The sequence below is a fragment of the Podarcis pityusensis genome (assembly GCF_964106645.2).
Source record: "Podarcis pityusensis genome assembly, chromosome: 13".
Taxonomy (NCBI): Eukaryota; Metazoa; Chordata; class Lepidosauria; order Squamata; family Lacertidae; genus Podarcis; species Podarcis pityusensis.
In genome coordinates, this window is record NC_138038.1 from 34989088 (window position 1) to 35015594 (window position 26507).

A 26507-nucleotide genomic window follows, 5' to 3' on the forward strand; every position below is an offset into this window, starting at 1 on the left:
GCCACTTGTGTAAAAAAGGACAAACAAATTTAAGTAATAAATAAAATAATAATAAAATGAATAAAATACTTCCAGGCCTCCTTTCCAAGTCTTGCTGAACCTCAATTTGTTTGCTCTATGCATCCCACAGCTGTCTCCATACGGTAGGTTAGGATTCCAGCACCCTCCCTGAGATCAGAAGATCAAGGACGGTGTGAGTCATCTACTCCAACCCCCTGCAATGCAGGAATCTTTTGCCCAATGTGGGGCTTGAACCTCAACCCTGAGTCTCATGCTCTACTGACTGAGTTATGTTAGTAGAGTTTTGTCAGTGCCATCAGTAAACTCTCTTTGAGGTTAAACCCTAATGAATCCCAGACATGTAAGAAGAGCCCTGCTGGATCAAACCAAAATCCATCTAGTACAGAATCCTGTTTCCCAGAGTGGTCAGCCAGATGGCTTCAGGAGGCTATAACCAGGACATGCAGGCAAGAGACTTCCCCCAGTTTAACCTCCTCCACAACACAGTGTGTGGTATCCAATGGGATACTGCATCTGAACACAGCACTTTTAAATTCTTCTGTCATTGCCAATAGGCCATTGATAGAAACATCCTCCTCCATGAATTTGTCCTATCGTCTTTTAAAGCCATCAAAGCCAGAGGCCATCAGCACATCTTGTGGCAGCATATTTCATAAAGTGATCTTACATTTTGTAAATAAACAGTTTGCTTTCTCTGTCCCTGAATCAACTGCTAATCGATTTCAGGTCTCGGTCTCTCTCTCTTACACACACACACCCACCCACCCACCCACCCACACACACACACCGCTCAAGTTCTAGTAAAATGGGAGAAGGAGAAACGAAATCTCTGTAGATAATTTCACCACATTATTCTGTGGAACATAGTTTGAAAACTGCTATTCTAATCCAACCTGAACCTTGGAATAATTCTTCAACCAACTCATCCCTGCTGCTTCTGACAGCAGCTAATACAATCAGTAGCATGGGAAACAGCAATTTTAAATTCAAATAATAGTCTCCTAGAAACGTGGAGGATATTATTGTGTCACATTCTTTTCCTTGTCTGATGCTTTGCTGCATCGGGTGCTTCTCCCTCCATGCCTTACAGTCTCTATAGCACAGTTTCTGCCCTTGTGATAGATGTAATATAAGAGAAAGGCTAGAGGAAAGTGAAGCACGTTCCCTCTAAACAAGCTGGTTGACTGTTACCTGGTATAGTTTCAGTGGAGTCAGTTTATACATTGCTCTGCCAGCCATTCCAGTGTACAACAATCAAGAGCAGACAGCTTGTGCCATATACACATGTGTGTGAACCAGCACTGTGATTCCAGTTTATGATGTGCACCGCTCAAGTGCCACACATATGCAGAAACCTAAACTCAGTGAGGAATTCAGCATCCAGGGACTCTGCTTTATTTCTCTAAGCAGGTTTCCAGCCCTTAACAATTACAGAGAGATGCGGAAAAAACGCTTTGAAATTTCAGAAGTCTTTCCAGCATCCCAAAGAGGGGTCCTGTGCTCCCTTTCTTGCTCTTTGCCCTTCCCAATAAGCAGAAGAGGAAGCAGAGTAAATTTCATTAAACAAAATAGATAAGGAAAGATCTATAGCTCGTACTTTGTTGATGATATGAAAAAAGAGTACAGACTAAACACAGCTCTACTGTTACTTATTCATAAATAATATTAAACCCACCTTATCTAATGAACCCAGTACTGCTGCTTATGACTGATACAGATCTCACAGTTAAAATAATAAGCTACAGTATCCCCCCCCCCCTTTATGACGAACCTTTAGGGTAGGAGTTTCCTTTTCCCATTTTACACATAGCTGAGCCTAAGCCATAGCAGCTTGCCCAAGGCCACACAAATCTGTGAGAAGGACAGAATCACAGGGCTCCTAGAATCAAAACCAGTTATTGATTCACTGGCTCAAAATCCAGCTGCCAGTGTCTTAAAATTGTATCTCATCCCCCCCTCCCATTGATTGGCCAAAGTTCACTGGTGTGACTGTGGATGAGCAGACTCCCTTGGCCATTAGATATGGGGGGAAAGCCAGAAATGTGAGTCAATACATTTTGTAGCTAAAATATTTTGCAATCTGAACAAGCAGTCTTTCTAGTGGGTTGTATCCCATTGGTCAGATCTGTCAGTCCTCCAAGCTGCTACTCTTATAATGGCACCAAAATCGGCTGTCCTGAGACCGCCACCTCTCTTTACCTCATAGTATGCCTGTGTCAGAAATGAGCCAAGATTACACCACATCACCTGATATAAAAAGCAGGAGGAGAGTTAGTAGGGCCAAGTTTTGACTGGAGATGAGGAAGCTCCCACTGGATTGATATAATGGATCTTGGACAGGAGATAGGTTATATTAAGAGGCAGAGTTTTACTAAGGCAAAGGCTGTAATGTTGGCAAATGAAACTCTTTCTCCTAACTGTCTTCCTCTCTTTGCTTTGTATACAGCCCTGCACTTTACCTTTTGATATAAGGGAGGTAGTAAGCTAACAATATCACAGAGGCAAGGAATGCTCCACGGGTATTTTTAGGAGACCTGGGCTCAAATCTTTGCTTAGCGTCGAAGTCACCAAGGGGATGGGGCCAAGTCATTAAGTTTCTGTCTCAGTTCTTCTAACTGTCAAATGAGAATACCAATTGAAATGAGGATTTTAAGTGCTATGTTGTGATTATCTGGATAGTGCGGTGGTTTTCAAACTCTCTTCACAGAAACATGGGCATTCCTCAGAAGCTTATTGGTAAGAAGCTTTGAAAACTTGTCCACCGTTAGCAGTCCTCCTCTGCAGTGTGCGGCTGAAGGAGAGTTTGTGTGTGTTTTGACTGGTTCTCTAGGCATTGATGAGGTCAGGCATTTTGCAGAGACCTCAGGGCTCATTTCATTTATTTATTTCATTTACTGTATATCCCACCTTTTTCCATTATGAAACCCAAGGCAGCATCCATGGCGTGCCCAGGTGGATTTCCCAGCAGACCTAGCTCTATTGAGACCCTGAGCTGGTTTAAATAATCATTTCCTCTCCTTATTTGCTCTGTGAGGGCAATAGGGGCCTCTTAACAACTCTTAGTACCCTTAACAAATTACAGCCCCCAGGATTCTTTGGAGGAAACCATGACTGTTTAAAATGGTTACGATACTTCTTTAAATGTATACTGCAGATGAGGCCTCAGTTGACCCCCTCACTTAACAGCATTTTGCTGTATAACAAAAACCTTTTTGGTTTTTTATATTGGTATTTATTTATTTTTTGCTTTCCAATGCTTTTGTTTTATCAGCTACACCTGTCTTATTTTATTATCTCTGGTTGTATATATTTGACTGTATCCAGTGCTCAGAGTACACCCTCTGCAATTAATGACCATTTCTTACTTAGGTCCATCCATTTCAATAGGTCTGCTTTGAGTATTGGATACAACCTACTGTATTTCCTAGAACATTAATATTTTATAGTGGATTTCAATTGTTGTTAGCCGTCCTAAGTAGTATGTAAGTGCTAGAAGGGCAAGATCTAAATGTTCAAGGCAAATCACAACCCTTGTAGCTTTCTGAAAAGCTAAGGATACCATCCCAAAAGCAAAGGAGAGAAGCCCCCTCCTTCTGTAATCTAAGCACCACAGGGCCTGAATACTAGCAAAGGTACCACTTCGCTTTTCTTGGAGCACCCAAGACCAGAGACTACACAATAACATTCTCAAATCACCTCTTCCAGATTAAGGGGGACCAACTAAGGGTGCCTTGTGCAAACTCCCCCCAGAATCCTGAAGCTGGAACTGCATCCTAAAGTGCATTCTCAGTTCATCTGGAGCAATGCCAAATCCCTGCAAGGGTAACCAGCATCCTTCACAAACCATGCATGCCCCCTAGAATGCATCCCAGAATCCTTTGCAATGCAGAGGGGTTTGGCAGCAGACCAACGGATGCTGCTGCCAGGGTTCTCTGGGGTCAGCAAGTTTGAAAGCCAGTGGCCTTAATCTCTCTTTCTTCATCCCAGTTTCCTCCCTTGGGTTTTTAGCTGCTGATTCTTTGTTGTGGTGCAAAAGCTGCTTCTCCCTTTGCATGAAAAGACCTGATCTAGCTGTTTTTCAGGGTAAGGATGTCTAGGGTAGCCCATCTCTGGCTGTGGATTAACTTTGTCCTTCCAAAATGACTCATATGCCTACATCGAAGGGCCTGTTTTGGCAACTTAAGCCACATTTGATCAAGAATTATTATTTTCTTCTTCTACGGAGGGATGGGGGTGGAGAGGAGGAGGAGGAGGCAAGCTTGGCAGCTATGCTAGGATTTAGATGATTTAGAAGTACTGGAACATTTCATTTTGATTTACATATAAAATTGATCCACTAGCCGTTTATCGGAAAAGGCACTGAGAATCAGGACTGAAGGGCGTTTGCCAATACATACGTCGCCCTCCTATTTCCTCTCCTCTTTGAGCAGAGTAGAGCATCTGTGAAGATTCCCTGGCATTGCTTGCTCTTACAGAGTTAAGGAGGTGACTCTTGCCTGCATTTCTGCATGTGGAAAGAGCATCCCAAATACCCAAGATACACTAGGGCTCAAGTAGCAGATGGGTCCTCCTATGAGCTGGCAAGGACAATCAAGTTGTTGGCAGGGAATCCCACAAGGGAGACAGTCATGCACATCCCCAGCAAAGGCTGAGAGCCAGGATGACTGGGTTCCCTAGGAATCAGTGGGCCCATCTATGAAGATTTCTGGGCTCTTTCAGAGAGCAGTTGGGGGGGGGGATGAAGAATGTAGGAGCAAGACCTCTTGAGATCTTTTAGAATGACTGAGACTAGGAAAGTGCTTGTGGCAGGAAAAGATAGGGAAGGCTAATACCTTTGAGCAGAGAAGGCTTGAAAAGGCAGGATGCCTAGTTGACAGCGGATAGTCAGAATTCATAAGGGGTGCGGCTGAGGAATGGGAATGCAGACAGGCGAGAATTGGACTACAGTCTGAAAAGTATATCACAGTGAAAGCAGCTGACCACTACCCCTTACTGCGCATGCACACACACACACACACACACACACAAGTTCTCCTGCTCTTTGGTGGCCATTCACCCAGCAAATCTTCAAAGACAGGCAACAAGGCAGAGGTGGGGGAAGGTTGCATGCTGTAGGGCCCCCAGGGCTCACGGCCAGTTCCTGCCATCCTCTCCCAAGCGCTCCAGTTGCCCTGGGCCAGAAAGGCCATTTGCAGCAAGTGCAGTGGAGGAGCAAGGATTCACTTAATTGGACAGGATCTTGGCTATGCATCGAACATGGCAGAGGGAGAAAAGGGGGAGGCCCAGGGGGATGTGGTTGCTAGAACATCTCCTAATGCTATCAGGGAGACACATCAGCCTCTGTCTCACTGCATCCCGCCCCCCATCACCCAGTGCACCGTTTTATATCTCCGCTCCTTGGTAGGAACTTCACATTTCCCACCTCAGTTCCTCACATCCAAGTGTAAGTGCCTTTCTGTCCCCATGGCAACAACTTCCCCGCAACTTCATCAACTAGGTTTATGCCCTCACTTCCGTACACCATGCTGGTAAGAGTCTTCCCTCCTGCTGTTCCACCAGTCATATTTCCACAACACTGCCCTTCCCAGGGCTGGTCAAATACATTTTTCTACCTGAGGCAAAGGGCAAGATGGTGTCCCACCCAAATTGCATATTCGGAAGCAATTCGGAAGTGGGCCGGCAGCTGAAACTTGCTTCAACACTGATGAGGGCAGCCTAGTGGGTGCATGACAGGTAATGTGGCAGACACATTCCTATTTTAGAGTAGAGGAGAACAACCAAAGGGTTCAGGAAGAACAGATGGGGGGCTGGTTCCACAGCATCTGCTGGGGTGATTTTGATCTCTGGGCTAGGAAAAGCTTCTTAGGTATTTTCTGTATATAAACAATAGCCCTACCATGAGGCAGTGGTGGACCTTAAGAAGGGTAGTGTGTCTTGATATAGGGTATGCTCTTCAGGTGCCAAATTGTCCAACCAGCCCCAGTTCTGTTTGTCAGGCTGCTTTCAAAGGCACAGGAGGAGAGCCAATAAAAAAAAATCTGGCAATCCTTCGGATAGGTTTTCTGTGAAGTACGCAATCCATTTGATTTATTTTAAAGCAAAGAAGAGAAGTATGCTTCAGTTTGGAAAAGGGAGTTCATAAATCTTTTATAAAAAAAAAGATGGGAAGGTTCAGGAAGTGGCTGAGCCATGTGGAGAGGTCTGCTAATTTTGTTCATTGCACTGGCCACTTTTTATTTTTATTATATTATTTCAGCATTTATACCCCACTGTCTATTACAGTCATACCCAAAGTGGCTTACAAAAGAAAATGTAATGCTACTTATTTCATTTGGGCCTAGTTAGACCACATTTAGAGTACTTAGTTTAGCTCTGGGCACAAGAGTTTAATAAAGAAGGATGTTGACAACAGATTCTGAGGAGAGCTAGAAAGACGCGAAAGGGCCGAGAAGACAAATCATGCCAGGAAAGGCTAAAGGAACTGAGTATGTTTAGCCTAGAGCTGTGGTTTTCAAACTGTTCCTAGAAATCTTTTGCGACATGCGGGGATTCCATGGAGATGTGCAACATTTACTCAGCCAACAAATCAGTGCGGAAAAAGTCCCTGAGGGCAGCAATATGAAATTCACTAACCTAGGGGGAAAGATCGGGGGGAGAAGAGTATATGCAACAATTGCCAAGTATTAAAAAATGTCAGAAAGAGCAGGAGCAGTTGTTCATCCTATTTGCTAGAAAAGAGGCTAAGAAGCAATGGGATTAAATTTAGGAGCTTATCAGATGACTGGGTTTGGGGTGGATGAACCGTGTTCAATACACATGCAGGTGTTGATTATTAGTGGCACAGGATTCTTTCAGAAATCTTTAAAAAAACCAAAAAACATTATTTGTTTCAGCACATGATTTTGCCAGCACTCAAACACCATTACTGTGATATTGGGAACATGTGATTTTTCCGTCTACAGTGTGTGAAATTTGATTGTGCAGTGTAATAGGAACCTGATGGATAAGTTTGCCTGTGACATCACTGAAAGACACATCACCTTCAATAGTTTCCCATGACCTTTCTGAAATTTTGTTTTTAATGTCATTTTTTTGAAATTAAAGGCTGCACCATGCCAGCAAGGGAGTGTTTCAGTCCTTTATTTTGTATGCAGTAAAGCTCCCTCCTGTCTGCAATATTGTTCCACAATTTCATGGAGCCTTTCTCTCTCAGAAAAACTGTTCTCTGCAAGAGTGACCCTGTCCCCCTTTCTAGAATAATTGCCTCACAAGATAAGATATAATTATCTATGTTAACCTACAATAACGTCACCAATTCTACTGATCAAATAATAGGCGTCGTTATCAGAGGGGGAGAACTCCCCTTCTCAAAGTTGTTTGATCAAAACTGAGAGGCTTGATATGGATCATTATCTTAAATGAGGACAACAAAGATGCTTTTATTAAGGGATAGCAGCTCTTGATATTCACATATCAAAAGGCCATCACAAAATGGATATTATTTCAGACTATTGTAGCTCTAGGAATGAAAACCTAAAAAAACCCTCCAAACCCAAATGTTCTTTATCTGTACATTTTTACTTGGTAGCCACAACAAGTGTATGAGCTACTTACTATGTTTTCTGTTTGATTAATGAACTGTGCTAAAAATAAAGAATGCCATTTTGTAGCTGCCTTCTTTCAGAACACTTCTGCACTACGCATTTATTTAATCTATGATTTTCTTCACAGAACCTGAGAAATGTTTTGTAAGAGGTTCCTAGTTCTTCCACATAATACAACTCCCAAGTTTCCCTTAAGGAGGGAATCACTATTCCTATCACAAGCGACACTCCACATATTACAAGAATCCTCATAATCACATGTTAACAGAGACAACAGTTTCTTCTTTTTACCCATTTGCTTGAGCAAATCTTAATGTGAGTACAAAAGGGTAGCGAAATAGGTAATCAATTTACATCAACTGAACTTGAATGTGGCCCAAATATAATAATAGAAAGTGGAGGAAAGTCCAAAGTTCATTTTCTCAGAAAGGTTTAGCTGACCTGAAGTTTTCAAAACAGTTTAAATCTAGCAAGATTTTTTGAAATTTTATTTCTACACTTTGGACATTGATCATCATTTATATATTTTAAGGCAATTATGCAAAGCATCAACTTGCTCAATTCAGTAATGTACATCTGATTTGCAGAGTACGCACTTTAAAAACTTACAGCAGCATTCATTACGATAAAAATGGTGTAAAGAATTGCTGCTAGAAGAAAATTGATTTGATTACAGACAAGCAAATTTGTGTTTGCCTAAGAATTTGCTCCACCCACCCACACTCCCAAAAAATATTTGTTGTATCTCAGGATGGGAAAGGTAGCTAGGTGGTTGTTTTGTTTTTTGTCTGTTTTTTGAGCTGGGAATTCTGGGGAAGGCGCAAAGGTACTATTGAGAAGCCAGGAGTCTGAGGTTTCTTCTTACTTGTGCATCACTTCTCTTTTTTCCAATCTCACCCCTTTCCCTTATCCGTTCACAGATTCCAAGCAGAATGGTGATGCAGCAAATGCAGCATTGGCTAATGAGGACTGCCCCACCATAGACCAGGCCCTGTCACCTGAGGAGAAGTCACCTGTCACACCTGGCGGTCGGGAACGCTACAACCGTGACCGAGCCTGCTTTCTCCTCTCCACAGGTGACTTTGGTCAGTCACCTGATGGGAACATCCGAAAAGGTACATACATGTGCATACTTTTTGCCCTGTCTCTTTCGCAAGAGCATCTAAACAAGTAGTCCAAGTACGACATCTCCCTTTCCCACATCACCACCACCTCCATAACCCTTGTCATAGCAAAACCTCAAATTGCCACATTTCTGAGGTAATAAAAGGCAACTGCTAATGTGTACTTTGTTTAAATATAACCCTGTCATGAGGGTTAAAAGGTCATGACAAATTAAAATGAGGCAGATGATGCCCTAGCAACTGGAAGGCCTCAACTTGCCCATCTTTGCTACCATAGCAACAGCATCCATCGTTCCAAGAACAGCGCCCTCTAGTGCTTCTTTTCAATTGGCAACCAGCCAGCACAATTGATCTTAAGCAATTTGGGTTCAAATTGGGGAGGGAGAAGTAGGTCCTCCCCTTCCAGCATTCCCAGTTGCTTCCTGTGATTTTCATGACCTCCGAGATTACCAGCTCAGCCCTGTGTTATGTTCCCTGCACACACACCCAGCTCCATTATCACATCCACTCAACAAATAGATGCTTTTTTGGTCAGCCCTTGCTTTGTGTCAGTCCCCCATCTCCTTCCATGTTTTCTCCCTTACTTGTATCATTCTGTCCCACAGTGACTGTAGGTGCTCTTCACATTCCTGAAGCTACTATTTTGAAGGAAACAACAGCAGCAAAGAGTAGACTACCTTATTCTCAGTGACTAGTTGTGATGAAAATCCTACCAGTATTCTCCCTCCTACCCACCCTTGCCCTGCTGTTGTTGTCCTTTGAATAGGAAAAAAAACAGACTTTAACCCAACTGACCTGGATTTAAATCCTTACTTAAACATGGACCCCATAAACACCACTCCCCATCTATAAAATGGAAATAGTAATAATAAGCTACCTTTCAGGAGCGCAGTCAAGAAAGATTATGTTTGCTGTGAGCCTTAGGTAGGATGTAAACCTAAGTGAATAATGAGTCAAATATAAATAAGCTGGGGGGTGTTTTCCATTCATTCATTTTGGGGCCATTTCTTGTTTTAAAGCTGCCTGTGCAAACTCTCGAAGTTCAAAATGTGGTTTGACAATTCTGGGCAATAGTAGTTTCATGAGAAATTGCCACCAATGCAATTAGTGCTTCCACCACCACTCCTCAATTTCTCTTAAAGTGATCTCAAATCTCCAAACTATTTCAGGACTCAGGTGAAGCTAAAGAGAGGTTTGTTGGGGGACCAGCTTCAGAATACGAAACTATGCATTTAGAGCTCAATGGAAAATGTTTATGTCCCTATAGAACCCAACCTAGAATTTCAGTCTCTCTGCTGAAAAAACACAAATTATGTACTTTAAATAGGATCATTTAAAATTTCAAATATTGTGAAAGTTGGCTATAATTGGATAAGGAAGCCAATGCAAGGGGGAGTCTGTACAGGATACAGGGATGAGGAACATGGATAGGATGTGGATAGGATTTCTTCCCTTGTCTGTTGACCTGCCCCCATTAGGCTTTGAGAGTTTGTCCTTCTGCACTTTTGTTCCAGAAAGAGGCTTAGGAACTTGTATTTTTTTACAAAAAGGAGGCTGAAAGGAGGTCAATTTCAGATTTCTGAAAAGTGGTCAGTTTAATAGGTTCTCATAGTCATTTATACATATTAGGATTCCCCCCCCTTTTTAAAAAACAACAACCTTTAAAACCACATTTCAGTCATCTGCATAGACAGAAAAGCTAGTTAGAGCAGGGCAGTTAGCTATTAACATTGGAAGGCATCATTACAATTTAGAATTTACAGTTTAAACACTGGACTGCTGTCACTGATCAATCTGATTTCAGTACTGCTGGAAAACCTACCAATAGTTCTTATGAGACCTCTTCCATTTGCAGTCCTCCATCCTAAATTAGGCGAGAGCCAATCTTAGTTTTGCCCATCTCACTGTGGAAAGGTATGGGAGGACATTGCCCCTCTGGAGAGGAATCAGCAGCAACGTGTGTTGAGTGTTTTATAACTGCTGGTCTAGCATCTGTCAGAAGCTGATCTTAGCAGCAGGCAGCCTCTCGAACAGGGACAAGGTTGTGCCTGTCACAGCAGGGGAACAGGAGGAGGCAGCAAATGAAAGCTGACGAGGTATTTACTTCCACCGAGGGAGAGAACACGACAGATGTTCGAGGTGTTACACAGCAGGGAGAATCGGCAAGAAGCAGGCAAGGAGCAACTACAGAGAGCTCAAGGGAGCAGCGACTTGTCGGCTTGCCACTTGTCATTAGGTCCAAATCTTGACAATTATCTTTCTGGTCCACAGCTTTTGAGACATAAAATAGGTTTTGGTATAGGTATGATATTTTACTGGGAAGATTTCATTTGGCATAACAGCATGCAGACCTTTGAATTGCACAGAATTATTCATCAAGCAGAATTAAGGTTATCACTTGGTTGAAGAAATTGTAGTCTATCAACCAAGTGAGTTTTAATTAGTCAGCTTGGCATATGATGACTAAAACAATAGCTTTGAAGAAAGGAAGTGTACTTCCTTTAGGTTTTGGTGGTGCATGTATATGTTACAGCAGGCACTGGCGAATGGCTTTTCTCAGATGGTGTTGGTTGTGCACCATTTCAAATTATTATTATTTTAAGAAAAGAGTTGTCTTACTAACTGGCGGTGTCTTTTTAATCAGCTAAAAAGGTTTTTAATTACTTAACCAGTTAATCAATTTGCGGTTTCAGTCTTGGGCAGTCAGTGTCAGGAAAAGGAAGCAAAGGGACAACAGGTGCACAACAGAGTTCTTCTTATCTTACAAGTCACATGGCTCATATAAATTGATGCAACAGTCAGTTTCCAGCAAAGGGCAGAGTCTCCCAGCTTTCCTGACTAGCAAAACAAGCCTAAGGGCTGATCCACACTTACTTTTTGCCCTGTGCCTTCTTGGGCATGGATCTGCACTTTCCCTGTCTAAGAGCTTTTTATTTTCCCCCTACCACTTTCCTCAGGAAAACCTGCTCCTTAATGCTGAATCAGAACAAACAGCAATTCAGGTTTTCCACAGGATTGTTTTCAGTGGTAAAGGGTGGGTTTTCGCAGGGAAAGTGCTGGGACCAAAAAAAAAGCACTCAAACATGGAGATTTAAAGCACAGACCTGTGCCTAGAAACGTGACACAAAAGGAAGTCTGGATGAACTCTGAGTTCCACCTGGTCCCCCAACGCTTATTGGTGAAAATACCAGGACTGTCACCAAGATTAAAGGAAACTCTGATGATGAACTATATGAGTTTTAGCCAATTAATAAATTTAGATTTGCACAAATTTGAATATAGGTAAAGCAGTACCTTCTGAAGGGGATTTTTTTATATACATCAGATACGTTTGTATCACAGCAGGTATTTTAGAAGAGAGATTTTCACATGCATACTATGTGAATATGTGCAATAAAAGTGGAAATGCCTCTTTCAAGTGTGTTTGCAATATGCAATTGTTAAGGATACCTGCATTAAAACTAATACCTTTTTTGGGGGATGGGATCTGCTATCTGATTAATCAAAGCACCTTTTTAAACCAAGCAGAGATTTTTATTAAATGATTAATGTAATTGTTTATTGATTAAACATTGTAGTGCTTAGGAAGAAATTCATTGCTAATGTGACTGATCTGCCTACAGTTCCCTCCATTTATCTGAAATGGGTAGCAGGGCGTATTTTGAATCCATCCCTGATATCCTTGCAATTCAATGCATATCTACCTAGAAGCAAGTCTCACTTAGTTCAATGAATGCTGGTTAGTGTTGTCCGTTTTTCAGCCAAACCTGCATAGGTGCCCCTTTAACTGCTGTTTGTTCTGCAACCATTAGCAATTGATCATGCATAGATGTTTGCCAAAAAAGCTTCACCTGCTGTTTTCTGTTTATAAAATTTCTGTTAATGGGCCAGAGGGTCCTTCTACACCCACCTCACCTCCGCTGATACTCAATTCTAGCTACTAATGTAAGATTACTGAGGAATAGGGTCATGAGAGACTGAGAAAGCTATTCCTGAAGTTCAGGAGTAGCCTACTCAAAAATACTTTCAAGGAGTCTTGTGACATCTTAAAGACTAACAAATGTCACTGAGCTCGAGTCCATGAAAGCTTATGCCATAATAAATTTGTTGGAATTTAAGGGACTACAAGACTCTTAAATTGTTTTTGCTGCAAGAGATAATATAGCTACCCCTCTGGAATTTATAACAAAATACTTCGGGACTTCAAACAGAATCCATCAGTAAAGGTTATGTTTACTGTACTCACAATTACAATGCAAGAACCCAAGTGCGCTGTTCAGCTAAATGTATTTTGTGTTTAACAAGGTAGCAAATTGTAATTCCCAACCTCTATTTAGTCTTTTGTCCTTTCATAGTCAGTGTTAGGCTTCAATCAGCTAAACAAACAAACGTACCCCAAAACTTTGTTCTTTTTTTTCTTCAGGTCTTAATTAGAGCCTCAGGCTTTACTCAGTTAATCAACTAAATATTTGGTTGATTAATGTGGGGACTAGTATTAATTGGTGGAGCTGACAGTAAAGTGCACAATCATATTTTGATCCCAATTGGCTACTGTAATAGTGAGTAAAAAAGAAAACACTCCTTTTGTTCTACCAAAATGTGTAACAGAGGGAGTTTTAGCAGAATTAGCTGTTTGTATTCTTGCAAGGGAAACTGTCCCTGGTGAATTTTTTTTTTTAATATCTGCCATCTGATTAAAATAAATCTTTGTTATTATTCATAGGAGTTTTAGTTCATTAATCCATCAATCAAATATTTACATGTAGGAAAACCAACAGAGCCAAACTTGTCACAGAAGGTATCACCTTGGAAAAGGCATTTTCCCTTTCTCATAAAGGAGGGAATGCAAATGCTAAAATGGTGCTTACTTTTGGCAGTCTCTCTCTAGATTTACATTAAAGCTAATTTCTAAAAAATTAAAATATGATGCTGAATAGAACAGTGCTTTTGATCAACAAATATTTGCACCTGATTACCATAGATGGAGTTCAGGGTGTCATAGTGGACAATTTTTGCTTTAATTGGGTAAAGGTCTACCTAGCCTTGTGTGTGCACTAAAGAAAATATCTGCCTCTGTTCACTGTATTTGACGCCATTTTCCTTTCTTGGTCCTCCAAGCAAACATGGAGAAGCAGACAGAGTTGTCCCCTCCCCACACTTGGCACACTTAAGCCAGTCTCAGTGGTCCCAGATATGCCAGAGTGCATTCTGGGATATCACCTAGGAGCACATGTGTGGGCGGAAATGTCCTTGGCAAAGAGCCACAGCAATCTTACCACCAGATTAAAAAGATGTCTGGACAAGCATGAATAAAGCGATGGTGTTATTGAAATACCACTTGGTAATTTATCACATCACAGCCTCAGGATAAACACGATGCATGAAAAGCAGACTTAAGGCCGCAACCCATTAACCAGGCACTGTGGAGAGAGATCACCTGTTCACTTATATGAGGCTCCTTTTTGGAGTTAAATGGGTTTTGGATTGCCGGATAAGAGAGAGAGAAGCAAAGGGCCAGAGGGGAGAAAGCCTATTGTTCATAAGCAATTGCTAATTAATCCCAGTGTATGTAAATTAAAAAAGGAAGGGAAACCATTGCTCTGATGTTCTTGCTTACTAGCTGAAGTATAAAGAGTGCTACGGCACCCTAGAGCCTAACAGTACAATCCTAACCACATCCACTCAGAATTAAGTCCTGTTGAGGACTTGGGCTTACTTCCAAGAAAGTGGAGTTAGAATTGGAGCACAACTAGTTTACTGTGGCGATAGCCTTTTTCATCAGCAGGCTAGTAGTTTTCCGATGTCTTGCCCTGAAAATAGCCCTTTCCATGTCACCTGTTTCCCCCTAGAAGTTCCTGTGCATTGGCCACAGAACCTCTCTGTGTCGCAGATGGTTCTGGGGGATATCCAAGAACTCCGTATGCTCCAACTGCTTCTGTTTATGATGGACAGCCCCTATTTTGAGTTAACTGGCCTTGGTAAATCGGTGTCCCTATTTTTGCCTTGTGTGCAGTGCACAACCTACCATATCACTCACTGCAGGTGCTGAGGTATACTTTGGGTTGTGATCCATTACTAGACAGTTTTGTGATTTCAAATATATCTTTAATCAAAATAACAACCACCTTGTGAAGGTCAAGCTATTGCAGACTAAAGAAATAAAGCATGCAACAGACAGAGTCTTCATTAACATGCAGTGGAGGGCTCTTTTGAATGAGGAGTATGACAAGCATGTTCCTGTTTTCATCTGTGAAATGCTTGGCACCCAATCAGTTCAAACTGGACATCAGCTGGGGCTGTTAAGCCAATCTGTTGCCCCCATGCAAATAGAGAGTACCCTTCTAGAGTGCTTACAGCATCTTTCGTATGTTTGCAGTTAAGAGATTAGACCAGCTGTTCATCTGGGATTTTAATCTACAAACACATTTTTATAAATACTCAATGTACTGTTCATTTGCATACACTTATTAAGCCCTAAGTATGTGAATATTAACTGACGTATGCTTTTAAATCAAATATAACACTCAGGGCAAGACCACTGCTGATTTACTTATCGACATTAATAAATCTCAATGCGCACAAACTGTAACAAAATGTTGGAGGTGAGGTTTGAGTCAAGGCACACAGCTACAGAATCTGATTTCAGTAGCAGGGCTCATTCCCGGAATACATTACAGTAAAATAAATAGAATGTCTGAGCATGTGCAGAGCATCAGTTCCACTGAATAGCTGCACAGTGTTATGCCAGATTTAATATTGGGGAGCAGAATTTTTAGGGCAGATAGTAGGGGGTGATTTGTGCCCTCGTACCTTTTAGAGATTAAGTGCTCTTTACATCCTAATCCAAATGTATGCAAATTAACATGGGAAATAGGCCACTGCTTTGTGCATCATTGTTAATCCAGATGTCTGCAAATGGAAATTTTCTTATTGCATAGCACCAAGGCTAAGCGCACACGCACGCGCACACACACACACACAATAAAATAAAATTAAAACTTGATATGAAGAGGGAGAGAGATCAAGCCGAGGACTGCTGGGTTAAACATTATGCTAATGTAAACGAGGGAGTGGGTCTTTTGTTCAGCATAGTAATCATGTTTCCAATAGGGTGGTGTAGTCCATCCTGTGCCTTGCACTAGTCGCCTATCATATTCCCTGTAGCTCAGAATATAATGGATGTTCCTTCATGGGAGGGTAGGGGGAGAGAGAGAGCTGTGTTCCCAGCTGGTGGAAAATTTAGGACATTGGTAGCCTGACCAGCATGAGGAGACTGCTGAATACCATCTGCACCACAGAAAAATTCTTAGGCAAGACAGGATGGGGCTGATGGGAGTGAGTCACAGAATCATAGGGTTTTATTTTGTTTTAAGCTCGTGTGCTGCTGTTTCCTCAGTGCTGCACACCATTATTTTCTGGGTCAGTGCAGCAGGGGAGCATATGCCCGCGCTGCCCAGGGCGGGCGAGCTCCCGAGGGGTGTGTGGCATGGAGGGTGCCCTCCCAGGTGCGGGATAGCCACTCGGGTGCCCGGAGCAAGCCGTCCATGGCAGACATTCAGCATGCTGCCCGCCCACGACTCCCAAGCCTCCCCCAAGCTGTCAAAACGAAGGGGAAAGCGGGGAATGGCACCGGCAAAGCGGCGCAGCTCCCCCCCTTACCCCGACGGCTTGGGGTAGGCTTGGGAGTCGTGGACGGCATGCCGAATGTTACCCCCCTCACTGTATGTTACTGGCTTTCATTATATTCCACCTTTCCTCTAAGGTGGTCAAGGCAGCAGTCAAGCCACCCTCATTTTCTTCATCACCACCATCATCATCATCACAAAGTAGGGCTGTGCTGACTAATAGTCACTGGCCCAAGGTGAACTCATTCTTGAACTGGGATTTGAGGCTTCCCCCATGCCAAGTCCCAACAATAGTACCTTACTGAGGACATTGCTAAATAATTTTGCAGCTCGTTCAGATAGATTGGGAATCAAGCAAGCCAGCAAGCAGCAGTGAAAATGATGTGACAGAGATAAGCACCGCTGGAGTCTACTGTCCCAAATCAGGATAAGCGTAGCAGGAGATCACCTGCCTGTTTTAACAAAAAATTAATTACAAGCCAAGTAATAATAAATAAAATATGCAAGCAGGCTTGTTAGTTAATAATAATAATAATAATGCCACATTTATTAAACAACAGCACTATCCAGTCATAATTAAGTAATAATACAGCAATGAAAATTATAGCTGTAGTTTAAAAACAGCTTAGAATGATTGAGGCAGAAGCCTGCTCTGTCATTAAACATGACATACTAATGGCCCTCCACTTCCTCTCTGAAGGCTGCACAGAGAAGCATTCCCCACCACTTTTATCCTCATAAACAACACAGTGAGTTAGGTTAGGCACAGAGATAGCGCCGCCTAGTGAATTCCGTGGTTAAGTGGGGATTTGAACCCAGGTCTCTCTCATCTACGGCAAGCGTCCTAACCATGACATCATGCAGATTTACCTCTTAGTGGTAGCGCGTTAGAAGCTAAAAGCTAAAAAAGCAGGACTCCTGAGGGAGGGAAACCCAATGTATCAGGACAGGTGAGTCTGGGCACCAGGAGTCCTGAGCTCAGGTTGGGAGGTGGGCAAGAGAGGGGTGAGGGGTGGGAGAGGGGTGTTTCACAGCTGTGCCTTCCTCTACTTCATCACATGCCCATCTTCAGTGCCTCCTCCTCACACATCCTCTGTCTGTTTCTCCTACCCCTTTTCATTTCCATCCATTGCTCCTACCCCCTATCCTTCCCCCTCTACCCCACTGCCCACCAAACCCGGGCCCCATAGGCGCCCGCCGCCTGCCGCAGCCAGCATCAGACTCCTCTGCCACCTCCTGGTACCTGCATGACTACAATGCCAACGCGGCCCCCTGGAAGCATGAGTAGGATGCCTGGAATGCAGGGAATTGGTGAGTAGGCTCCCCACATCACCCCACTCCCCACCCCATTACTCACTCTTGCAATTTAGTCCTCCTTGTCGCTTTCCTTCCCTGCAAAACTCGCCACCATTGACCACTTTGAAGCTCCCCTCCTCCAGCACCTAGAGTTACCAGCTGCATTTCTGGTAGGGCTCAGATGAAGAATAAACCGGTTGAAGCGAGGAACCAAAATGTTCCACCCATAGTTGCATGGACAGGAAAGCAAAAATGAAAAAATGCCAAGAAAGAAACGGAAGCAGCCATTTTGGGGCTCGTTGGATCCTGCTGGATCACTACTAACCTACATAGCATCTAGCTGGATCCTCAGGATTTCCCTAGAGGAAGAGGACTGGGCTTTATTGGTTCTCCCTGGTGTGGTGGGCATAGTAATGTCAAAATAAGGCCTCTAAAATAAATAAAAAGATAGATGGTGATAGATAGATAGATAGATAGATAGATAGATAGATAGATGATAGATGATAGATAGATTTGCACATTTATATAGGTTGCAGGTTTCAACCCCCCCCCCCCCCGTTAGAGTTGCTGCATTGAAGTTATCTTGGCACAGAATGCTGCTCTCCATTTTTACTGCAGACTACACATAACACTGAGTCTCTGAGGCAATTCCACCAATGTTACCTGTAGGGCTTAGGGTTTAAGGGAAGCCCTGTTAGATCTTCCCAAATATGGTTTTCCTTCTTCTTTTTCTTCTGCTACTGCTGCCATTCAGCTGTTCCTTCTGAAGGAGTTCCAGGTGGTCATTCAACACCATCAAAAACGGATTAGAATTCTAGTCAACAGTTTCTAAGCTGCTGATCCTCTTTTGTCTGTCCTGGTCCTGAATCAACAGCCAATTTCACTGAACGATTTCCAAACTCCAGTATTAGGAAAGAAACTTCTCACATGGCCTGACTTTGGTACCTGGCATAGGGCAGAGGCAACTGGCTGGTTCTGCCCCCAGCACCCCCTTCACTTTGGCTCCTGGCAGTGGCACTAGCCTCGTATACCATGCTCACTCGCTGACTGGCATAACTGACGGCAGGAGTGCTGCTGGGGAAGTGAGTGAGGACATACGAGGGGACGCCCCTTTAGCTCTTGTTGCCTTATAAGTGCACATGCTGGTGAACACCGTGGAGAGGAGGTGGACCACCCACCCGCCTCTCTCTGGCACTTGCTTGCAGGGGTGTTACACCCTTGGGCAGGCATAGGCAAACTCCAGCCCTCCAGATGTTTGGGACTACAATTCCCATAATCCCTGATCACTGGTCCTGTTAGCTAGGGATGGTGGGAATTGTAGTCCCAAACATCTGGAGGGCCGGAGTTTGCCTATGCCTGCTCTTGGGCTTACCTGTTGGTGACATAACGAGCCACTGTCATCAGGCAAACCTGTTCACATGCATGCACAAATCACAGAATCATAGAACTGTAGAGTTGGAAGGGACCCTGAGGGACATCTAGTCCAGCCCCCTGCAATGCAGTACTCTCAAGTGAGGGTAGGCACTAGAAGGCATTAAGAAGAGCCTGCTCAGGCAGCCCCTAAAACCTGGATCCAGCCCCACTTCTCTTGAACCACTTTTTCCACCCCATGCATCAATTTATAAACCCGTATTACTTCAAATTTCCATGGAAGGAGGGAGGGCTCTGCCTGTGTGATTTGTGCAAAGCTATTTAGTCCTGCCTTTCTCAAAATCCAAAATGACATGGTGATTGGAATGAACTGAAACCTGTCCTTGAACAGACACTGCACACAGTTCCCCAGAGGCCCTGCATATGTCTGAAATGCATTTAGCATACAGTTGCACAAAAAACACCCCCTTCACTGAGCTGTGAGAAATTCTGGAGGCAGCTCCAGTGGGCTTAATTTCCTTTGGATAGGAAAGCACTGGTAGAGATTCACTAAGAGTGCCTTGGTAATATTTGTTTGACAAATATACCAGCAGAATATAAGTGGAAGCGAGCAGGCACTGCTACAGGGAGAGAGCATCTTGGGCAACCCCCAGGCTCCATCACTCATTTCAATGAACTCCACATAAAAACCCTTTGCTCTGAGCCTTCTGGACTGCTACTTTGTGGTCGCTCGCTCTTTTTACACACATACACACAAACAGCAGTCCCACTGTTCACCAGAAAAAGCATTACTTTCTCCAAGTTCTGATAGGTATCTCAGGGCGCTTCCAGACTCTCACCATTTTGGGGTAGGATTCAGTCACAAACTGGCAAATTCAGGCTGTGCAATTATAGTTGATTGGGAAGTCTTGTACAACCAACCTGCTGCCCCACCCCGCCCACCCCCAAAAACGGAAAGTGACAGAAACTGGAAACTTAGGGATAACACTTGCTTGACACAGCACTATCTATTCTCCCCACAAACAAATCAGGGGGAATGTGCTGATAGCATCTAATCTCTCAAAAAACAAATCAGAATAAATGCTCATTAAACAGGTAGTGTAGAAGTGACCTTGTTCAAAGGACCAGAGAAATTCCTCTCCTATCTAGTGGCCTTCTCCTGACTAGTAGCGTCTGTTGATCAGCCAGCCATTGACCAGTCGTCCTAGACTATTAATGAGAAGTACATTACAATGAAATGCTGATAGGTTGGCGGACCCTGTCATAGTATTGTAGAGTTGGAAGGGACTCCAAGAGTCATCTAGACCCCTAGATCCTTTTCACATGTACTACTGGCAAGCCAGGTCTATTATTTTTAAAATCACAAATCAAGCTTAACAAAGTAAAAAAACAAAAAACGAAGAGCCCCTACCCCAAGGAGCTTACAATCTCAATTTTGACAGTGAGAAGGACAAAGGGGAAAGGCAAGGCAAGAAAATATGAATGCGAGTATATGCAGTTATGTGTTCTTAGTCCCGCCACTCAATGGGAACATTCTGTATAAGTGTGTACCGGACTGCAGCTTAAGTTTCAGGTAGGGATGAGGTCCCTAAACCAGGCCCATCATGAAACAGCTCTGAATTCTGTTTGCTTTGAGGGGGGAGCTCTATATTTCTACCCCTTTCCCCACCTTTCATAACTATAGGCACTCAGCTGTCTTTACAACCCACCCACCCCGGTATCCCATGTGCTTGTGGCTTATTTCATATTATCTGTTTTCATTTTCAGGGCAAATATTGCGCCTGTCCACAGAAGGGAACACGATTGGGGGGCCCCATAGCTCTGGATTTGAGGATGCCCATAGAGACACAACAGGGTGGGGATGAGTGCAGGAGCTGTACTCCACAGCACACACACACACACAGAGTAAATAATCATGCTCAGAAGATGAAACTGAGAAATGGGTGTTGCTGGAGGAGTCAGCAGGGATGGTGAGGAAGGGGGATGGGGGGAATGAAATGGGAGTGTGGGCTTGATTTGGTGTAAGGCTAGAAGCATAAAAGGAAATAGGGATAGGTTAGCACAAAGGATAAGTATATTTGAACTGCACAAGGATTTATTAAGATGCTGGGCTCCCCTCGTGTTCTCCCCAAAGATGGGCTGCACCAATATTTGATTCCAATTAATGCCCCATTTCATACGTCTTGTAGGGTCCACCCTGTATTCTCGTAACGCCCCGACCGCGTGAGCCAGGTACGTAACTCGCTCCACACACCTTAGCCTGCTTGTTTTTTGCACCCAGGGGGAATATATTCCATTTTTCACAGGGAGCCGTTTGGATGAGGCTGACACCTCTTGCAGCCTCACCCCAGCGTCCAATGCATGGGGGTGGGGTGGGAAAGTGGAGGAGAGCATCAGAAAGAATGCCTTCTTACACCAGACTTGTGAAAAAGACCATTCTAGGGTCTCCATACGTCCGGAATTTCCCAGACATATCCGGAATGCTGCAGTTGGAAGCAGTGTCCGGGCATAATCTGCTAAAAAAAAATATGTCCAGGAAAATCCGGACGTATGGCAACCTGTGTTGGCACAATGTTGTTTTTTGGTGATTTTCCTTAAAAATAGCTCAAAAACATACTTTCTTTTGCGAATTTGCCAAAAGAAAATTATTCAAAAATAAAAATAAATAAATAAAGCACAACAACCGGATGTTCACTGTTTGAAATATGGCAACCCTAGTTGTTTGCCTGTCTAATCTCCTTTTGTTATCCATCTGTGGTGTTAAAGAAACAAAGGCATCAATTTAGGTGAAGGTTGTATGCATGGTTGCTTGGATGCAGTTCTTAACTCACCCCAGATGACAAGGTGAATGACTAATTCTGCCTGCCCTTGAGGTTTCCTAGGATTAGCTACACACTCCCCCATCCCCAGCACCTTGGCCCTTCCTAAACTGCTGTCCAATGGGTCTGGTGCCAAAAAGCCACTATTTCAAATCCTGTGGGTGCACTCCTCTCCCTATCTGTAGACAATCTCTACTATCCTGTTTCCTGGTGCAGAGTGCCATGCATATGGAATTGAAACCTATGTGCAAAATCCTATTTAAAAGTGTGAAGGAGATAAAGGTGCACCTTTGTTGTGGTTGTAAAATCTAAGTGTGTGTGTGTGTAAGTGCAGAAGAGGTAAGTGTGAAACTGGGCACCTGGTGAACACGTTCAAAAAGTGCTGCATGCCAGGGAAGCTCTGCTCTCCATCTGCACATGCAAAACCTGGATAAGCAAATGAAAGGAAATGTGACAAACACAATCAAAGTGTTTGCACATCTGCATTTGTACCTGTTTGCAGGTGAAGCTTTTTCTGCTCTTGCAAAATGGGCTAAATGTGCAACTTGCTGCTGGGTTGCACATGGTTATGAAGACTTGCATGTGCAAATAGAAGAGATAAGCTCCGTGTCTCTGAAGTTTTGTTTCACAGAAGTGACTTCTACGTAGGAAACATCTGTGAAGCAATCCTCAGAATGTGCAAATTTGACTCTCATGCAAGTGCTGCCTGTGCCATTGAAAATGCACCTGGCAGCGTGAGGAATGTGCACTTTTGCACATGCCGTTTTTCTCCCCCTCCTCATTCCCGTTGTGTGCATCAGTAAGCGTGCATCAGTTCCTTGCAAAATTAACCCCCTTTCTCATGCACACAAAGGAAGTGAACATTGCTCTTTGCCGCTTGCACAACCTGTCCTGCTTAGCATTTTCAGCGCGGTGTGATCAGGTCTCCGTATCTTTCTCTGTCTCCAGCTCTGATTACCGCCTGAGACTGGCTGGGCATGTGAACTCCAGCGCCCCCCCCGGAGGCAGGTCAGCCCTGCTCAATGCTTTCAATCCAATCTCAGCGTGTTGTCACTTCTGCTCCTGGGGTGGGCTGCCTGGCAGATGGGAATCCTCAGGGCATCACACTGTGCAATAAGGTCCTTTTTCTCCACCCTGATCAGAGCTGAGTTGGGAGCACTTGTTCATGCAGGGATCCTTTGTGTAGTGGTGTTGAGATGCAGCTGTCTCCATGGTGGAGCAGCTCTTCCACATGCAGGTAAGCCTCACTGTAAGGCTTTCATGGGCAGAGAAACTGGGCCTTGCTTTGCAGTAGGTTTAGTGTGATACCCTGAAGAGAAGGCTGGCATCTCTGTATTGCATACTTTAAACATCTAGTAACATGCTAGTCTGGTAAACAGAGCATGCTGTATAGACACTGCTTATCTGCATGCATGCATAACATAACACATTACATGGCATGTAGTATGCCACAGGCGTATGTGGTGGCATGTTTTCCATGTGCATGTTATGCAGCATAGTTTCTAAGACATCCTACTCCAACATACAGTGTGCTGCAGAAGTGCACAGCACATATATTGACATGCCACAGACACACAGGGTCACAGGTAGTGTGCTGTAAACGTGGTACATGAAGTTTCACCGTATTCATAAATATGCATACACACCGTTTATAACCGTGCTACGTACACAGTACATGCTTGCATTTGTGGTTCATGTGTTAACACACTAGCAACACATACTACGTGCATTCTGATAAGCAGGTCCACACACCCTACGACAGGCTTCCACAGCCCAGTGCACTCTAGATGCTGTTGGACTACATTTCCCATCATGCTTCACCACTGGCCATGCTGGCTGAGCTATTGGGAGTTGTAGGCCAGCAGCATCTGGAAGGCACCAGATTGGGGAAGGCTGCACTGTGATACATGCTTGGCCACGGGCAGAATATGCAACCCCCGTTGATGTCATTTTTGCATACTGCTCCATCAGACATTCTGATTAAATGCATACTATTAATATCCGTACACATATCTGCTCTAGTTCACAGTCTGCATCGTACCCAGTACCATATTGTTCCAACACATACATTTTATACATAGTTCATGCTACCAACATAACGCAGTCTGTTGTGACCTCCAAACCCATGCATACATATGTGATTACATGTTATTCAGCTCCGAGGTGTCCTTTATTATGTACTCCGATGGCAGATCAGTGACATGTAAGTATCTATTTATATCTTTATTTGTTTTTGTGTATATAGGCTTTTCTTAGAGAGGCTCCAGCTGTGTGTTGTCTGCACTGTAAACTGCAGTCCCTTCCCTTGGAAGCTGCTGTGACTGAACACACCACATGTAGTGATCACCTTCTGCCCCTAGGTGCCACATAGGATGCCACGAGGGCACTTACCTGTCCCCTTTCCACACATAATATGCTAAGCAACTATGTTACAGTTCAAAACAGGCTCAATTCCCATGCATCTCGTCCCCCTGGCCTGTTTTAAGAGGAATGCAAGCACGGTGTACATGTTTTTGCTTGTGTTGCATGCCTAGCTTTGTGGGGAACCTATCTGTGAGCATGTAATGGGGGGCAGTGAGGATTTCTGCTTCCTAGGGAAACAGAGGAGAGATGTAGGAAAGGATATAGGGTGGAGCAGCAGGAAGCCAGGCTAGGATTCTCCAGAGAATGAAAAGCATATAGTCAGTTCCCCACAGTACAAGATCAGCTTATATGAAAGACTATTTGCTACTTTTTTTTCTAATTATGTTTACAAAAAACCTACCACAATCTTTAAATGGCAATCATGTAAGCCAAGCCAGTATTATTATTGGCAATGCTAATTTCAGGAGGGGTTTTTTTTGAGGGGGGAGCAGTCCCTTGGGCAAGACATTCTCAGTGCTCCCATCAGCCAAACAGGCCCACTTTGTTCTGCTTGCCACTGTTCCCACTGCCTATTTCCTGGCCTCTCCCTCTGTGCCCAATTCACAGCACTTTCCAGAGGGAAAGGGCAAAACATGCAGAGGTTACTGCAGAGGCATGTAGAGGTTCTCCTCACCCATATAAGGTAGATGAACAGGCTGCATCAACAGCAGAGAGGAGGAGCAGTCAGGCTAGGAGGTTCTGAGAGTCAACAGTGGCAACCCTTGACAGCAGCCCTAATTATTACGGAAAAGTTTAACCTTTTCCTGCTTTGCTGTGGTCTTGACAAAAAGTGTTCCTTTGAAGCTGCTCTTTGCAGGAAGAAGAAACTGGGGCAAATGGGAGATTTCTTCACAGTGCGGTACAGTCCCAGTTTCAGAGGCAGGATTCCCCCTCCCTCCACAGCTGCTGCGGTTCTAAACATGATCAGCTCCCTCCAGCTGATGCTAAGAGTTTTGTTTTGTTTTTAAAGGCTGAATGTTAAATGCAAAGAGGCATCCATTTAAGGTCACGTCTCGTTTGGCCCTCAGCAAGTTCAGTTTCAGCTAACAGCTCATGCTCTTCAAGACTGAGGCCACAGAGCTTCCAGTTAAGGAATGCTTTGGCTTAGAATTATAATTGTGGGATAATGTTTCCAAGTTCAACATGGAAGATCGAGCCTGAGACTGGTTGTAGAAGGTAACATTGATTTGGGAGATGGTCAAGAATGGTGGTATGACACACAGGCAGGCACAGGCTGACTGACAGCCCAAGGAACCCAAACCAGGGTTGGCAGCTTTGCACAGCTTTCTGGGATATTTTGTCCGCATGTGGCATCTGAAGCTTGCTGAGCTGATAGCTACAACCCTGCCCTCTAGCAATCTAGAGCAGCAGCACTGGGGAAGGGTTATAGTTCAGTGATAGAGCACAAGCATTGTGTGCAGAACATCCCAGATTCAATTCCTTTAATTTTCAGGTGGCAAGTCTGATAAAGACTTCGGCCTGAAACCTTGGAGAACTAATGGCAATTAGAGTAAGACAGTGGCTATGTTTGAACATCAGCCAGTGGCTCCATAAACCTTCATAAATTTGGCTTAATGTCATTTAACAAGCTGGGATCTGCTCAGCCAAAATTATCTTGGTTTGTTAATCAGCATCAAGACTAGAGTTCCTTGCTTCAGACCTAACAGGGAACTTTTGGTAAAAGCAAAATCTTTGCCAAATCCCAGGGCATGAAGGAAAGGTCGAAGGAGAAGCACCAGGCCACAGTGCGCAGCCACAGCTTCATTGAATGTATGAAGCCATCAACAAATCTCCAGATGTGGCCAGTGCTGAGCTAAGAGGACCAAGAATCTAGTATATCAGGCATATGAAGTGTAGCAGAGGGCAGCTCCCTCCTCTAGCATGCTGCTATGGTTGCTAGTGCCAGAGTCCCTACTGTGAGAGAGTCAGGGCCTTAACTTGACCTGTGTTCCTCTTCCCCCGTTCACCCCTTTCACTTCTCTCCTTTCCCCACAGCGCTTCCAACAGGCTATGAGAAGTCCCACAGCCTGAACAGCATTGCTGGACTGCGCCTGTCTCCGGCGCCCACTCCTTTCGGCTCGCCTGGTTCCGTCCGACGTCCCCGCTCGCCCATCCCTTCCATCCTATAGAGACGCACCAGGGATGCTTGGGGTTAGCTTGTATGTTCGTTTATTTTTTAAAAAAATATATAGAGAAGAAAAAGAAAAAAAATAAGGTAATGCCAAAAAAAAAAGGAAAAAGAAA

General features: G+C 43.9%; 1 protein-coding gene and 1 long non-coding RNA gene across 7 annotated transcripts in view; one reads left to right on the forward strand and one right to left on the reverse strand.

Annotated features, from left to right (window-relative positions):
• LOC308460159 (voltage-gated potassium channel KCNC1-like) overlaps window positions 1-26374 on the forward strand; it is a 49854-nt gene extending 23480 nt beyond the window's left edge. The window contains exons 4-7 of one of the 6 annotated variants that reach the window (XR_013978492.1): window positions 8546-8740; window positions 21231-21273; window positions 22809-22868; window positions 26259-26276. Coding sequence is in view for 4 of the 6 variants with exons in the window: in XM_080976186.1 (XP_080832312.1) it covers window positions 8546-8740; window positions 17565-17662 (293 nt within the window). In the remaining 2 variants the exon portion in view is untranslated. Of the gene's footprint in view, window positions 1-8545; window positions 8741-17564; window positions 17686-21230; window positions 21274-22808; window positions 22943-26258 lie in introns of those variants that run through there. The other 5 variants (XR_013978493.1, XM_080976189.1, XM_080976188.1 and 2 more) reach the window with 5 other exon arrangements.
• The window catches only part of LOC308460224, a 132572-nt gene that overhangs the window by 88463 nt on the left and 17602 nt on the right, over window positions 1-26507 (reverse strand). The gene's annotated exons all lie outside the window — the stretch shown is intronic.